The sequence below is a fragment of the Cupressus sempervirens genome, chromosome 11 (assembly GCF_028749045.1).
Source record: "Cupressus sempervirens isolate cs-2001-9-10 chromosome 11, ASM2874904v1, whole genome shotgun sequence".
NCBI classification, from domain to species: Eukaryota; Viridiplantae; Streptophyta; class Pinopsida; order Cupressales; family Cupressaceae; genus Cupressus; species Cupressus sempervirens.
Genome location: NC_143128.1, coordinates 576458143 through 576476356, shown reverse-complemented (window position 1 = coordinate 576476356; position 18214 = coordinate 576458143). Strand labels below are relative to the sequence as shown.

At 35.7% G+C, this 18214-nt stretch overlaps 1 protein-coding gene across 1 annotated transcript in view; it reads right to left on the bottom strand.

Moving 5' to 3' along the window:
• LOC149530955 (Cwf18 pre-mRNA splicing factor) overlaps nt 1–17829 on the bottom strand; it is a 29666-nt gene extending 11837 nt beyond the window's left edge. The window contains exon 1 of the mRNA XM_089809135.1: nt 17455–17829. Coding sequence (XP_089665261.1) covers nt 17455–17639 — 185 coding nt within the window. The 5' untranslated portion in view covers nt 17640–17829. The remainder of the gene's footprint in view (nt 1–17454) is intronic.
• Nucleotides 17830–18214: the final 385 nt, after the last annotated feature.

Below are 18214 nucleotides of genomic sequence, written 5' to 3'. Positions count from 1 at the left end.
AGAAATTCTATTTTAGGTGGCGATAGTTGTTATCACATTCTACTTTATCTGTTGTCTCCACCTTTAGTGCATTTATTACATTATCATCTTCCACGAATTGCACATACTACATTGCCTAAGGGAGGATGATCCACCTTTGGTGGACATGTGATTCTACCTTGTATGGGTGATAACTTATCTTCTTCTTATAACAGACTCTTATTGCCTTGCTTTTGTAAGAAACACATCTACATTGTAAATCAATCCGTCAATTATAGTATTGTAATCCAATTGATCATATTATATTCCATTCTTGGTGAGAATATAGCATATTCTTATCACATCATTTCTCTCTCTTTTAGTCTGTTCATTGGCTTCTAGATCTTGGGTTGTTGCTATTGGCGAGTTTCTACAAGCTTGAATTGATATTTTTTTTATTCCTCTTACTCTGGCAGCATCCTAACAAGTTTCCACAGCAGCATAACAATAGCTGCCCAACCAAAGAAATGAGAAAATATCACCAGCAGAAATGCAACATTTTTTCAGACACTTGTATTGGCTTAAACTTGAAACAGGAATTTCCAAAAATAATGGACCAGTCAACAAAAAAGAGTCTTGCCAAAAAATCATCAATGCAAATTGCAATATATGAGACCTTGGCAAAAGTTCTGTAATACTCATAGTTGAAAAAAAATGGCAAGATATGGCCGAAGTCGCGCTATTTTGCAGAAGAAAAAGACCAGCATATAATTGCATCAAAACACAGCAACAAATTAATTCAGGAAATCGGGCAACTATGGACGATAAATTCTCACTAATTAAAAACCAGTCAAAAAAATGTTGAGAAAGTTATCGGGTATTTCAGGTTTAGTTCGAAAAAGTCACCACACTTTATTAGGTGACGGCTCTCAGCATAACTTCAATTCAATGGCTCCTTTAATTCGACAACATAGTTTTTGTTTTTAATATTACAACTACAATCTGTAAGTTGAAATGATTTTGTTTTTATATTACAACTCAGTTTTCTCGCATCATGTCTGGTGATAAAAAATATATTGCGACATTTATAACAAGAAGTCGGTTCTTCAACACAGGTTTATTTCCGGTTTCAATCACTTCACCAAGATACACAGTTGATTTTAATACCAACAATACAAAGTGAAGTCTATTCTCCTTTTCGATAACTATAAATATACAACAATATTTACTGTTTTTTAACAGATTTATAAAATATTAAATAGATTCATAATTAATATATTTTAAAAGATCTATAATTGATTTTAGTAGATTTATAACTGTATTTTAAGAGATTCATAATAGATTTTAATACAATTTCAATATGTAAATGAATTTGCTGATTAGTATTTAGTATTTACTAATCTATTATTTAAATTTTTAATAGATTCATAATTTAGTATTTTAAAAGATTTAAAAATATTAAATTTCATTTATTATACGCTCTTCAAGTATAATTTGTTATATGTGTACATTTTTAAGAATATTTTAATAAATTATATATTTTCAAATGTTCGATAAAAGTGCTGAGTTTTTGTTGATTCCAAGATTTTCTAAAATTTTTGGGTCGGCTGAGATATTGCCGAAACAGAGTTTTTCAACCTGGTAATACTAATATAAACATGACAAAAAACACAACAAAACCAATATCAAGAGTCTGACCAGGTACCTTACAATAATATATCATTTACAAATTACAGGGTACAAAAATTATGGAGCTGTTTTTCATGTGTAAAGTTATATATGTGTATCGATGCCTTGAATTCCATAAGCCTGAATCTATGCATGACAGCCAAAAGAAACATGCTAGTATATTGTTTCAGCATTAGTCTCCATATTTCTCGCACTAAAAGCGAAGTTGCCGATTTGGGTTCGGCAACAGATTTGGGTTCGTGGGTTCAGGCAAAATAAAAATTCATTTGGGTTCGTGGGTGGGTTCGTGAGTTTATATATATATGTGTGTGTGTGAGTGTACAAAAATATATATATGCATCATATATACAAAAAAATAAGAGAAACTCGCAGGTCCCCTGGGTTCATCATGGGTCCTTCTAGATTCGCCACGTGTCCTCCCAAGTTCGCTGTGGGTCCACCTAGGTTTGCCCGGGTTTGCTGCGGGTCCAGGCAGGGTCCTTAATTTGGACTGTGGGTGGCATGAACCTGGGCGGACCCACAGTCCAAATAAGGACCCTGCCCAGACCCGCAGCAAACCTGGGCACAAACCCGGACCTGGATCTGGGCAGCAGGGTCCGAACCCGGTAACTAAGACAAAGTATTTTAGTGTCACATTTATACCCTCGAGCTATTCTACATATTTCTAGGAAAAATAAAAGTTTCACAAGGACAAGTGTGCACACAAAAGCCTAAACCCATAGCACCAAAAAATCTATTAGGGAAAAAATTCAGAACACAAAGTAAAGACTTTTTGAAAGGAAAATGGAAAAAATGGATTTTAAGAAAATGCAAAGAATTGTTTTTTTTTTTAACTAATGCTTTTGTGTGTATTTCAAGAGTATTTCTATAGCACGCAGATATAAACAGCAAATAAAATAAAAGGTTTAAGCCATGAAATGTAGATAATCGAATTTTATTATTTCTATTCATGCTGTTGATTACATTGCATTGCATAAAGCATACTTCTCAGTGCATAAATAATAACTAGATGGTTAGTTGACAATTTCAATCACAATATAGCTTGTACTTTGTACAAAGTCAACCTATAAACTAAGTACAAAGTTCCAGAAAATCAAATGTAGGCAATGACTCTTGCTGCTATAGATAGAGCTATGCGAGAGAGTCAAGAAAGTTGTTAATAATACAATTTCTATTGCTAAGCAGACATCATAAACCATAAAACAGTAATGAAATGGTTTGTGTTGAAAATGGCTACACAGGCATCAAAAGGATACCTGACGAGACCAATTTCTGAATTTAATAAGTAATTTAAAATAACTAAGAAACTGTATGTTAAATTTCAAAATTGTTATTGAACTCAGAAATTGGTCTTGTCAGGTCAACTGGCCTGCGTAACCATCGCCATTCATGTTGATAACTAGGAAATTCAACAGTGTGAAAGAAACTATATTAAGAGTGTGAAAGAGAAATTATATGACAAAGGAGGCAATTGCAAAGACATAATAGGTTTTAAATCATACAGCTTAGTATAGAGTAATAGATAATGCTTTCGAAACAGGATCTTAAATCTCAAAAAACCATAAATGATATGGAAGTCTTCTCATTGATAACTACTTTAGCCTGTTTACAAAACAGTGGAGGAAGTGCTAAATATTTTTCAATTAGACAATTAAGATCTGCATATACAACAGAACAGATCAACTGTTTGAGCCACAATTTTACTATTATTATTCAAGTAAACTTATTTTATGTAAAAGTGGATGATGGAGTTAAAACCCTTGATGGTCTTTGAGTTGAGAATTTGAGAGATTATAGGTACAAGTTTCAATGAAAAATCATTGCATGAGAACCATTCCTTTTAAATGAGACAGTTGCTGCTGAAATCCATCTGGATTGTAAAAGAGACAATATATGAGACCTCCTTTGCCAGGATTAAGATAAGCCCACAAGACTAGAGCATGACTTCTCTTAAGGCATGTGGTAGTTTTCTTGGTACCTATTTAACATGCATGAAATGCTTGGTATATTTCCAAAGCATTCATGTACTGCTATTGTACTCCTTGCAGCCTTTTGAATCTCCCTGTACATGATAAGCCTAAATTGGGAATTCCCCAACAATTGCAGGGCATAAATTTAGGCAGCAAGTTTCACCAATTAACAAAGCATTAAGCTTGCAGAATTTAAAGAAAATTTAAATATAACCAAAACCTATGTTGCAGGTATTATAAATTTGATCCTCTGCATGGAATTCACCCAGATCCAAGTTTGCTCACGATTACACCCATGGTGCGGCCCAAATACCCTAGGTTCCCTAGTTTGCAGTGCACTCTGGTAATACCCAAGGTGAAACCACAGGTTCCAAGGCCAAAAGCACCCAAAACAAATTAACTTCTTCATCGAAACCCTTAAAACCCCTAAAAGCATCATTTTGCCCTAAACAAAGAACATTTTCATTTTGCTCTCTTCACTTTCTCTTTTCTCATTTTGGAATTTTTTAAGGGTAGCAGGTTTTTCCGAAGATAGTCAATTGAGGAGCGTCAAAGGAGGAAAGATATCTTACACAAGGGAGATATAACATCTAATATAAGAAGTTTACCCTATTCAGTCTTCAAATAATTTATTCAAAAACATTATTCTTTTAGTGTTTTTATTTTTTTAACTTTTTAAGAAAAAGAAACAAGTTTTCATTATTTGTTATAACGTTTTTTTATCGTAGTTTTGAACATCCATTAGTTCGTACATATTTTACACTTGCATTTTTATAACTTTTTTCTAATTTAAACTTGTAAAATTTCTTATAATGACAAAATCAGATTATAAGAATGCCAGTAGTACAAGTTCAATGGGTGTGGATGCAAACAAAAATATAAAATTGATATAGCATCACCTTTGTGGAGACATAACGATGCTTGAACAACTTCCACAAGGTGGTTGATACCTTTGGAATTGCAACGAGCGTAAACCCGACTTTAAGAGCTTGTATTACCAAGTGAGACTTCACTTTTGTGACCCTACTAGGAAAAGAACTACATTACATGAAGGGTTAGATAATAAGGAGTTGTCTGCAAAAGAAGTGCAGCATTCGTTGGAGAACAAGAAGCAACAGATGCTAAGATTACAAGCACAAAACTGAGCTTTCATCCTTCAACAAAGAAAAAACCAATGACTTTACCTATAGATTCTCAACCAACAATGGCCCCCCAATACACTTTCTTCGAGACACCCTCTATCCAAGTAGAAGATCCAAAACATTCCCACAAAAGAGGCCCATTGGACAAGGCATTTAAAAAGGAAGTAAGAGACATTGCAGAGAAAAACGTGTTGCATTTATGCCAATGATTATACTTTCAACTTGGTGAGATAGCCATATTGGTAAGAAATGATCGCAGCAATCAATAGTCCACCTTCTAATTTCACAAGTCTTGGGTATGCAAAGGTGTGCACCTCCTTATTGGCAAGAGAAAAGAATTTTGAAGAGACAACACTCGAACCAGTTAGGAAATCTTGGATTGAAATGGAAGTTCCTTTTGTTTCAATGGAAAGATTGCGAAAATCGTCAATTAATAGAAGTTACTGCAGTGTTCTCCAAAGGGACAATGTCTTTGAAGGTAGATGATTGTGAGGGGCAAACCAATGATGCAAAATTTATTGCTAAGATCCTCGCTGAATCCATATAGATGGTCACACCTAAAAATGTTGTCCAAATCATTACAGACAATGCAAAAATATTGCAAGGCTGCAAGTGCTTTGGTTGGACAAAGATATGACCATATTTTTTGGAAATCATGTACAATACACTCCCTTAACTTGGTAATGCAAGCAATGGGCACTCCAATAGAATGGGTGATATACCAAGAGGCAAATCCAAATGTTCCTAACAAACCACCTTATGTTGAAATTGTTGAAGGTAAATTTTATTTATTTATTTATTTATTTATTTATTTTTAGATTTATTTATCCCATGTTTAATATGTATATAACATTTTTTAATGTGTTATCAACATATTTTTTAATTGATCCCAGGCTGCTGAGACCCGATTTGCACAATATACAATTGGTTTTGAGATGATTTTGGAAGGTGCAAGAGGCATTGGGTACCATGGTTATTACTAACCAATGGAATGTTTGGAAGCAATCAAATTCAGAGAAGGCCCAAAGGCATTTTCAGGATATTCTAAATGTTGAAATTATTGAAAGTATTATTTTATTTATTTATTTATTTTATTTTTAGATTTACTTATTCCATGTTTAATATGTGTATAACATTTTTTAATGTGTTATCAACATTTTTTTTTATTGATCCCAGGCTGCTGAGACCCGAATTGCATAATATACAATTGGTTTTGAGATGACTTTGGAAGGTGCAAGAGGCACTCGGTACCATGACTAACCAATTGAATGTTGGAAGCAATCAAATTCAAAGAAGGCCCAAAGGACTTGCTCGTTGATTTTGAATGGTGATCGGAAGGCTTGTGTGATGTCTTGAATTTCACTGAGCCTATCATGATTATAATCGGCTTTGCTAATACAAAGGCACCATATTTAGGGGAAATATATGATGACATAGACTTCATGCTAGAAAAAACAAAGGATGTAAAGGAAAATGACTCTAGGTAACATTTGATTTTGATTGATTATGTTGTGTTTTGTTGTTTGTTTCTTCATTGTGAGCTCTATATAATATTTGAGTTTGACTGATTATGTTATGTTGTGTTCCTTCATTAAGAGCTCTATCTAGAGTGTTTTCTTGATTTGAACAAGAATTTGCATGTATTTATTTGCTCCAAATCGTTTTCAAATTTCACATTAAATTTTGGCGACTTTGCTAGGGAGGAAAAGTGCTCACATTGTGTCTCTCTGTGGTGAGAGAGAGCTCACTTTGGGCAAGGTTAAGTCCTCTAACGAAAGGGGTTTATAATGGTGCATGTTGTAAGGTGGTATATGACCTTGAATTACCTAACTATGCATTTCATATGGTATATGGCACTAAAGGGACGAATGTCACCGTTCTCCTAGAGTGGGTAAAAATGTCAGCGTTGTGAGTGCAAAAAGGATTAATAACCTCTCCTTGAATAATTCTAGACCTTTTATATATTTTTGTTTGTGTGTTGCATATACCAAGTGCTTGTTTGTAAGCCTTTAATCAAAGTTTTGAGTCAAGCTTGAAATCCTTTTGCTTGTTTGAAAAACAAATTGCCCATTGGTATTGTTAACCATATTTGCCTCCCTGCCAAATATTTAAATTCAAATGCTAGGTCCACCCAATGGTCACATCCCATTTTTTATATTAAATATTCAATCAAAATACAAAAATGAATGAAATAAAAGTTTAATGTATTTCCTTATTCTTAAGTGACTGCGCACTTTAATATTTTTGCAAGCCCGCAACTTCCCCATTGTCAAATCTTTTCATGATCTACGGTCGTCGCTTTGTCACTTTTTAGAAGTGCTCGTTCTTTATTTCATGCAACAAAGCGATATCGCGCCGCGTGTATGTGTGGGTCCAAGTTTCTTCGGTGGATCGTCTTTTGACTGTGCTGACATGTCGGCTGAGTTGGCATACAGAAGACTTTTGGTTGGTCGAAGTATTGATAGTTTTAAAAGGTGGACTGCATGTTTCATCCACTATCAAATCCTCCTAGATTGAAGATGATCTACGGTCGTCGTTATGTCCCTATGCATAGATGCGAGGGAGTTATTTCATGCGACATAGCGACAGATTGACTTTGATTTTTAGTGGACTCTTTCCTGTCAGAGCAGTCGGGCAATTGTCAAAATGAGTTGGCATTTTGTTGATTTCTCATTGGCCTAGGTGCTAACTGTGCAAGGTGGGTCCTTTCCTTTTGTGACTCGCGGCGTGGTGGATCAGTGTCAGACAGGTTGGCAAAAGGCCATGTTTCTATTGGTTGGTGCACTGACAGGTTAGGTGTACCTTCGAGGCCGTCAAATGGTGGCAGATCAATGTCTCTCGTTATGTCGCTATAGCAAAATGATCGACCTTTAGTTATAGCGACATAGCGAAGCTTGGACATGTGTCCTTGCGGGCCCGGGTGGAGAAGTAGCAGTTTGCAACGGCTGTTAAGTTGGCAGTTTCATAAGACAGTCATGATTAGGGTTTTAAAAGGTGGCGCAGTTATGCTAATTAAACGGTCAAACCCATGAAGACTTTGCGGGTGGCGGAAAGATAAAAGACTATTGGTCCATGTGGCTTATACCGGTTGCAAAACTTGGTTGACCTGTTGACTTTTGCTGATTTGTCGAGCCAACTATGGGAAAGAGATGGTTTTCCTGTACAATCTGATCTTCATGATCAATTCCAAGCACTCCCGAATGAATGCAGGGCTAGAAACAACAAACAACAACTCTCCACCATCTGGGTTATCCATCTACTTTGTCAAGAGTGATTTAATGGCGTCGTTTCTGTCTCCTCAAGGCTCCATTTTGTGCAAAATATTGGATTTCCTCGCATCTGAATGTGTGCCAAGATCAGATTTTCTCCAGATCTGTATGATTGTTCTCTGTACTCTTAATGGTAGCAGTTGTGGAGTAACTTTCAGTTATGCCTAAACTATAAAGGCAGATTTTGTAATCTTTCTTAGGGTCAAACCCTCTTTGTTTCTCTGGCATTGCTCTAGCATGCAATTGTAAATCCCCTTTGCCTTTGAACTATATGTCATTCTACCTTATCTCCTTCAGCCATTGATGTATTGTGCATGACCTATTTGCCTCTCATTAGTGTATTATGGATATCTACAATCTTGCATGATTGTACCTCTTTAACCTATGAATGATATATAAGTGAATCTCATCTTCCTTGTGTCATTTATTTGGGTTTTCTGATCTGCATGTGATTGTTAGATTAAAACAAGCCTGAATGTGTATATCTTTTGATGTCATGATGGTTCAAAAGCACATGTATAGGCAGAGATTAGTTTGAACACTCAATTTTGGTGCATCACCCCTTAGGTTGGAGTAGGTAGATTTGCTTTCATCATTCCTTCTCCCTTTTCCTCTCCAAGTGTAGTTAGGTGCACCCTGATAGCAAAGGAAGTCAGCCTTCTCCGGAGACTCAACCTCACAGTTCAAGTCTCACAGCTTGGAAGTTGTTTCAATGTTTTACAAGGTTGTCCTTAGGTAAAATATTTGGACAAGGGTGCAAATTTTTGTAGCAACAATTTTTGACACGCCCGGTGGGACTAATCATTTCAACTACATAAGTTCGACGGCTAGCCAGTTGAGCTTGATCCATTGAGAAATTGGGTGTTTTTCTCAGTGTCATCAACGTTTGGAGGCATTCAATCAAACATCATGGCGACTCTAGTGCACTTCCACTGGTTTCATACAGACACGGTGCTAGTATGTGAAGATCATCCTTGATCGTTGTGATTTTCAGGTTTTCTATGAGTTTGCAGTTTTTTATGAAGCTTTAATCATGGACCCCTTTCATAGAAATAGTTACTAATCCCCCCCATATTATGAGAAGATTATCCCTCAGCCCTCACATTCCCTATGTCAGTCACAACCTTGTTATGACCAGCAGTATTATCCAGATCACCAAAGGGAGGAAAGAGCAAGCTCATTTGCAAATTCCTCCTTAGTTCAGTCCCCCTTGCAATACCAAATGACCAACCCACTCAATTGCCTACCAGACCTTACAATATTTTCGAGGCCACGATGGAGGAGCTTTGTAGCCGCATAGACAGTCTTTCCTCTGCCTATTCCAACCTGGGAAGAACTTTTGAAAGGTCCACAACCCTTATGAGCCTTCATACGGTGGGAACCTTGCTTACTTCGTGTTCCTCATGAGGTCTTGGGTTGATGAAATGCGTAGAGGTAGGGAGACATGGTTTCATGACTCTTATACCTGTGAGGTGGTGAGTGAGATTGCAGCAGTTTTTAGAAGGGCTAGGGAGGCTCTCTCCCATTTTCAATGGGAGGAGGAGCAAAGACAGATAAGGATCAACAACAAAAGAGAGGAACAAATGAGGGAGTTGGAGGAGGTAAAGCTTAGGCTTGCCCAAGCACGAAAGGTTGGAGTACATTAGCCTCCAAGGAGGAAGTTTGCTAGTTTCAAACAAAGTGGCCCTCCCCAACCCCCTATTTCAAGCTGCCCTGAACCTCAAGCTGCAATTCAAACGTCTCTACATGCCAAGGAAGCAGATTACCCCCCCTTCTCCCAAGTATGTCATTCTACCTTATCTCCTTCAACTGTTGATGTATTGTGCAAGACCTATTTGCCTCTCAGTAGTATATTGTGGATATCTACAATCTTGAATGATTGTATCTCTTTGACCTATGAATGATATATAAGTGAATCTCATCTTCCTTGTGTCATTTATTTGGGTTTTCTGATCTACATGTGATTGTTAGATTAAAACAAGCTTGGATGTGTATATCTTTTGGTGTCATGATGGTTCAAAAGCGCATGTATGGGCTGACATTGGTTTGAACACTCTATTTTGATGCATCACCCCTTAGGTTAGAGTAGGTAGATTTGCTTTCATGCATTCCTTCTCCCTTTTCCTCTCCAAGTGTAGTTAGGTGCACCCTGATAGCAAAGGAAGTCGGCCTTCTCCGGAGACTCAAACTCACAGTTCAAGTCCCACAGCTTGGAGGTTGTTTCCATATTCCACAAGGTTGTCCTTAGGTAAAAACTTTGGACAAGGGTGCAAGCTTTTGTGACAACAGGTATTAATGAAAGATAAAAACTGAAGCAAAACTTAGGATAGCCATCACTTAGTATAGCATCTATTTAGTTTTGGTCATTACCAAAACTATACTCTCCAACATTTCTACATTTCTACATTAACCAGTGATCCTGTCCAAATTAACCACATCCTTTGGCCATTATCCAATTTCCACATTTTCATTCAACATCACATTGCTTATTCATTGTCACCTTTGAGTTACATCTAAGCAAATATTAGGATACCTTGTTCATTACATCATCCTCATTCCCACCATACTTATAATCTACACACAACGCCATTCAAATCAATCCTTTTTAAAGCAAAACTTTTGGATATCTTGATCAAAATCACCTTGGTCCAACCTTTGGAACCTTTTATCATCCTAGAGCCAACTGTCCAATCCTTTCATCCTCCAATGGAGACTCTAATCCTCTACACCAATTTGTAAATTCCAAAATCAAGTCATCCTTAAGGTCTAAATGCATAGCTAAACTTGAATCCAAGTATCACATCTAAACTATAATCAATTTGGTTACCTATTATCTAGTCAAATTCTTTTTTAAAATTCATTCCAAGTCATTCACCTTTAAGGTTATTCTTAATTGTTAGAACTTAATACTAGTTACCAGATTCTCTCCAGCAACCCTCAAAGTCTGGTTCGATTCTGTACAAAGTCTGGTCCTTGTCAAATTCTCTTGCAAAGCTACGAATTTGTCGCAAATTCTGTCAAAGGAACCCGGGCAGAGTTTGCAGCGAATTTTGAAGAATTTGCTGCCCAGTAGCCAAACCTGGGCTGAATTTGATCTCAAAACTTTTTTTTAGATTTTTTTAAAGTGTTTTTTTCCTAATTTGGTCTACTAGATCCTCCCAAACCTAAGTGACCACTAAAAAGACCAAAAAGATGGTTTCAATGTCATTTATGCATTTCTGAATGAAAATGAAAACTACTTATAGAGGAAATTAAAACTGATAATAGGTGACATCCAAATTACAATTATAGAGGAAAGTCTTTAAAACAGATATGAAATCTTTGAATCCAGGGCTTAAAATTTGAATCTCAACTTTTGATCTAGCTTGGTTAGAAATCCTCTAACCAGAACAAAATAAAAACTCAGATAACTGCACTTATCTTTTGACACTTACTTTCATTCTCACCTGTCCCCTTGATATGGAAATAAGTTCCATGCATGTGACAAAGCAAGTGTATAATGTTGTGTATGTATAGCTAAATGATGCAATTAATATCCCGTTAAATTGAAACATAGATATGATGGTTTATTTTGCTATGTTGCTTTACTATTAGCATAGTGATGTATGGACTTATTTGCTGTTGCATATATACACACACATACATATTATTAAAAAACATATGTTTTTGTACAGATGAACCCAAAAAGAATCTGAACCCAACCTCAAAAAAAATTGGACAAAATTCGAACCTAAAATCTCAAACCTGCATCCTACCGAAATCCGAACCGACAACTTAGACTTAATACAATCATTTTGTTTTAAATAATTTAATGGTATTCGAGTAGGAGCCAATTCGGATATGACTCCATTATGCGAGGATTTTAATTATTTTTCCTCAAAAATAATAAATTGGGTTTTAATAAATTTTCCTCAAATTATCTGTTGGGTTTTAATAATTTTTTCTTCAAGATTTATTCGTTGGGTTTCAATAATTTTTTCCTCAAAATTATCTATTTCATATTCTTTGATTCGTGTCTCAAATTCTATGTTTGGTTTTGATCAATTTTTCACCTCAAAATTTGTGTTAGGTTTTGGTAGATTTCTCTGCTCAAAAATATTTGGTTTCTGTAATTTGTGGAGTTCGCATTGGATTTTGTGTCGCGTATTCCAATTTTTTGCCTTTTGTTCCCAAAAAAACCAATGCTTGTTCACTTCAACTCATGGTATCTTGTAGTCTATTTTGGGGCAGCCTATCCACTTGCAATGATTGGAGGCTTTGCCGATTTTTTGACAATCATGATTGTTGTTCTTAGCGTATCTTTGTCTACATGGAAGGGCAGCTTAATTATCCAACATCAAGTTGGATCATTTGTGATCATTTTTGGTCAGAGGTTTTCCAAATTTGGGAGGGCTAGTGGCAGCCTCATCTCAGTGGCAAACAATATGGCGGGCTATTGTCTCTTGTTGCAAACATTCTAAAGAAGTGGTCAACCTTCTTTTCTTTTTTGTCTAGACCTTAGCACGGCAAAATGTTTTAAAGGGTTTATGACCACAAGACATGTACAGTCTTTTGCGGGGTAGATGACAAAATGACAAATAAGTGGATACTACAATATTCTTAGTATCAAAGGTTCTTGCCATATTTAGCTCTTTATTCTAGAACCTTAGTTAATGGTCATTTAGGCTTTATTTTTAGTGCTCAATTTGGCCTATTTTTTAGAAATTGCATTTGTTTAGACAACTTTCTTTTTAGCTAACACTTTTTATAGTGTCCGTAAACTCTATTTTCCATATATTAGTTAATACAATTATTTTGTTTTTAATAATTTCACTATCTATGTTCTTTATTATAATAATGAGTGTACTTCTCATCTTTTTTCTTTCAATGTTAGTATTATTAGAATGTTGTAATGCTCCTTAAATTGTCATCTTAGTTAGTCTCTAGTTTATAGGGAAGTCTCTATTTTCATCTTTAGTTGAGGATTGTTTCTTTTAGAAACATCATCTTTGTAAATCTATATAAGGAGCTTGCATTTCCTCTCCTTAATACAACATCAATTTACCATGACATGGTATTAGAGGAGGTCAATAAGATTTCATAATATCTGACAAAGCTTTTAAGAAAGATTGGAGCCTCCTTTGATCTAGATTTTTTTTCTAGAAATTCGTTTTTCAATTTTTTAAATTAAAAATTGTTGGAGGTATTTTATGAAAATTTTGTGGTTCATCTTAAAAGAAATTTGCTGAAAATCATGAGCCTAGTCAAGTTTTGATTCCGTGATTTTCTAGTTTGAGCAAAAGCCTGATTTTTGAGGGTTGCATGTTCTTGCATGTGCTTTTTGGGAGTCACATGTTGCTTGCATATGTTGTATACCACACAAAGTCTCAAGTTTTGCCACATGGAGGTTTCTCTAATAGGTTTTAATAATTTTTTCTTCAAAAATTATTTAATGGGTTCAATTATTTTATCCCTTGAAAAGTTCTGGCTGGGTTTTATAATTTTTTGTCCATAAAAATTTACTCTAGGATTTATTATTTTCTTAAAAAATTACTGCAAGTTTTTATAATTTTCTCTTAAAAAAATATCTGTTTTGATTCTATTTTTTATTTTGACCGATTTTTCACCTCAAAAAAAGGCCTTTTTTTTGTTTTATCTCCTTAAAAATCGTTTTTGAGTTCTGTAATTCGGATGGGATTTTGTAATGATACTTTGTAAACTTTAGTTTTAAGGTTTTGTCTATTTTTCCACAAATGGCATGGCTTCTTACAGTTTGTTTTGAGTCATAGTGCTCATCTACAAAAGTTCTTGGTGAATCATATTGTAGTCTATTTTGGGGCATAGCGCTCATCTACAAAAGGGTTCGACAATTTTTCCTCAAAATTGTGCTTTCAATTTCATCTCGATGTCTTTGGCTACAAGGAGTGATACCTTCGTTACCCAACATCAAATCGGGGAAGGATTCTTGGTCATTAACATTTTGCAGATCCAAGGAGGGTCTCAACTGTTGAAGTCTGATGTGGCTGCGAAAAAGATTGGTCATTCTTAAGCTATCAAATTTGTGTTCTCCTGTTCGTATGGTTACAAATTTCTTCACATTCTTATCACCTCTTCTGCTGTTCAAACTTATGTCCGAGTTCTGTGTTTATCATTCTCTCCTGCTTGTATGTTATTCTGCTGACTTCTCATCGTATCTGAGCCTATGTGGCAGTTCTTCTATGCCTTTATCCTATTCTGATGATGATGGCTCTCCCAGCTCGAAGTCGTGGTATTGTGGCAAATTGTTAGCATTTCATGGCATATATTATTTTCCAGCGTGGACTCATGATTCCCAGCTCGACATCATGGTATCGTGGCAGATTGTTTGCATTTCATGGATATATTATTTCCAGTGTGGACTCATGATATCGTGGCTTCCATTTTTGTTTGCATTTCATGGATATATTATTTCCAGTGTGGACTCATGATATCGTGGCTTCCACTTTTCTAACGGCAGGGCAAGTTTTAATCGAGCTTTTCATATCATCTCCCTTGTCAGTTAGCAATAATTAAAGATCTCCATTTTTCTTTGACATATCGGTGGAAGTTGTCTTTATCGTGCCCTTGTTCTGAATTTAATTAAGGAAATATAAAAGGCTTTCTCCATGCAGACTCGCATTCTTCTCATCAGTTTAGTTTTTTGATATCTATGATATTTGTTTGGGTTGTTCTGGCATGGTTTGATGATCGAAGACATCAGTCTTGTTATTCTCTCTTGCAGATATTGATTGGGATCAATATCTATATGTTTGGAGAATCATAGAATGAAGCTAGAACTGTTTTACTGGAGTTATAGCTTGATTGTCTTGGAGCCACGTTAGTTTTTGTGATTTCTGCATATGTATTTCAGTGTCATTTATCTTGTAAGAAGTGTTTCAGAGTCATTTGGTTGAATGAAACTCTTGAGTTTTGCAAAGCTGGGACATTGTATTGGATTCTTCCTTTGAGACTCATAATAAAAGGATTGAAATTTCATGGGCTGGGTTGTCTCCTTCGCTGAGGAGGGTATTCCCAGGAAACTTTGATTGCTTTGTGTCTTTGTCTTGATATTTCTACGTCTTCTTCTGGTTTAAAATTCAACATCAACAGCGGCAGAATGTTCAAAAGAATTTGTGACCAAAAGACAGTAGTTAGACCAATGACTATTAAGGAAGTGTATTAGAATAGAGTAATGTTTCTTTAATAGTCATCTTAGTCTTTAGCTTATTAGGCAGTTTCTATTTTCATCTTTAGTTCAGGATTGTTTCTTTTAGAAACATCGCCATTGAAAATCTATATAAGGAGCTTTCATCTCCTTTGTTTAATACAAACATACTTTTACCAAGAGTGCAACTTGAGGGTGCATCTGACCTAATTTCTACTAATTACCATTGCTCGTGGGAATCGTGGCATCACTCTTGTAGTCACGCTACCTCTTTAGTAGAATTTTGGGAAAGCCAGGGAAGACCTCCAGCTAAAACCTTGCTTCTACAGATTGCCTAGGTTACTGGGACTACCTCATTCTTTGGAATCTTTGGCTGGAAAGAAAAGAAAAATATTTCAGGATAAGAAAATGGGGGAGGCTCAGGTGTAGAGAAAATTTATTGGCAGACTTCAGGAAGCTATTTCTGTGAAATGTGACCTTCCTGGGGTGATTGATCCTATTTATCATCATCTAAATAAGATTTTAAATATGGAGGAAGATAGTGGGGCCTTCGAGGCTGGCAAAAGGCCTTGGCAAGCCAAACAGAAGATTCATCAGGAAGGGAGATGGGTTCCACCTCCTGATGATAATTTGAATGCTAATACAATACTAATGGGTCTTCTCATGGAAGACCCTGGGCATGCAGGCATGCAGGCATTGGGAGCATTGGGAATTTGGGAGAGGCAGTGATGGTCAGATGGTAATGCGGGCCTCTATTTACGAGGGGAGGCATTTCAATAATCTGATGGAGGCTCTGGCTATTCTACATGTTGTTGAAAGAGGTTGCTCCCTTGGTTGGAGGTGAATTATCTATGAGTCTGATTCTCAGATTATTGTTGACTCGTTGAATAAGTAAAGGCTGGAAGGAGTTAATTAGCAGCTTGGTTTGGATAATCAGATTTTGTATCTTTGCAGCTCTTTGGATTATATTTCTTTCAGTCATATTCCTAGGGAATGGAACAGAGTGGCAGATCGTTTGGCTAAAATGGGCTTCTGAGCAACTTGATGGATGGAATGTTGGAGATTGGAGTTATTACCTCCAAACTATTTAAAGATTCTAGAAAAATTTATCATGGAAGATAGAAATTTGTAATGTTCTGTTTTGTGATGTACCTCCTGCATTTTCTTGAATAAACTTTTACCCCTTCTTTTTAAAATTTTTTTTTAAAAAATTCTAGGAAATCTTTGAAAGCAAACCAAGTCTCAGCAGATAGTACTCAACTTCGTGTCAAAAATCAACAAAAGATTGAATTGTGATTTTTTGTGCTGTTAGAGAATTGCAAAAGATTAATGGACATTAAATGCATTCCGTAGGTAGTTTTTTCTCAATGTAAACCTCAAAAAAGCATTGAATATCGTTGAATCAAGTTAATCAACTGCAATTTGGGGAAAATTCGGCCAAGAACTTTAAGAAGCCCGGGAAATCAGGGTTTTTTTGTGGCTTTATGCTTCTATCCGTAAAAGGCTAAACCTATCCATGGCAGCCAAGAGGAAAAATGCCAGGATATTGTTTCAGGAAAAATACCATTTTGCCCCAGCGCCTATCTACATGTTATTCGGAAAATGCAAGTTTGAAGAGCACAAGCGTGCACACACGAACAAGAGTAGGGGTGCAGAGAGAGAGAGTTAATTGTCACACTTCCAACTCTAAGAAAATATATCATTATTTTATGGTTAAGACATGCTTACTGGTGTACCTTTGCCATATTATATCTAAACCGCATAATTTTAAGATATTCTTTGCAATTACAGAAAGTATTGAATATTCCATTCTCATATCAGAGAACCCCGCAATTACTTTAGTGAGAATCTCAGTTCCTGGCAAATTTTAAAAAACTTTAGTCTAAAAACCCTACCATTGCCGTCCTGAAGAAAAACATATAGATACAGTTTCATAAGAAAAGGACTATCGAAGGCCGTATGCGTTTGGAATTTTCGAGAAATCAACTGGAATGGTTACGCCATATGCCTTAACAAAATTGAAATAAGCTCGCTTAATTTACCACGTAGGGAGACGCAATTTTGAAAGTGTCAATGTATACGTCCTGAGAAATGAAGTGAAACTCATATAAAGAAACCCTAAGCCTATAAACTACCAAAAAAGTGAATAAATGCTTGTTCAACATTAACGAAACACTCACAGCTTATCTCAAACACCTTCTGAATAAATTATAGCATAAATAGATATAAATAAAGGGAACGAGAATTTAGATAGAGAAACATACCCATCTTGTTCTGCTTCCTCCTCTACCTGAGGCTCGATTTGCTGCTGAGGTTGAGGCTGAATTTTAGGTTGAGATTGAGGTTGAAGAGGTTCCGAATCTAAGAGCTGCTGAGCCTCCCTCAGAGCTTTCAATCTTTCCCTCCGTTGTGCTGCGGTTTCCTCCGCTGAACCAGACTCTTCCGTCATTGCACAAATTAATTTTTCACTTTCCCAGCTCAAGATATTCCAACCAGGATCGACTGATATCCAAACTGAGAATACTCGCTTACGAAATGGGGTTTTTCTGATCCCCCCTCCAACAAGACTCTGAGAGATTTGTTGTGGCTTGATTCTGGTTACAATGCGACCCGCTCATCTAGAGAGGCAAGTTTAATTTCTCTCTTAATTAAACAAAAAACCCTTTTAGGCAATGAGCATTTGGATTCAAATCACTGTATACAACACGGAGGGGAGATTTGATTTCTGAGCTCACAAAATAGATCATTGTATAAGAAATCTGGAAAAATAAAATACTAAATTTAATACAAATTATTAAAATAATTAAATTTACAATAAATTTTATTAAATTCTAGAATTGTAAGAAATAACAAAAAAAATACAAATGTATATGAGAAATTTGAAATAAATAATAATAAATTTAATATAAATTATATCTAATATAAAAGATAATAAAATTAATATAAATTATACTTAATAAAAAATATTATTAAAAGGGTTAAATTATCAAAATGTGAGAAGATAATTTTTTTTGTATCTATAGA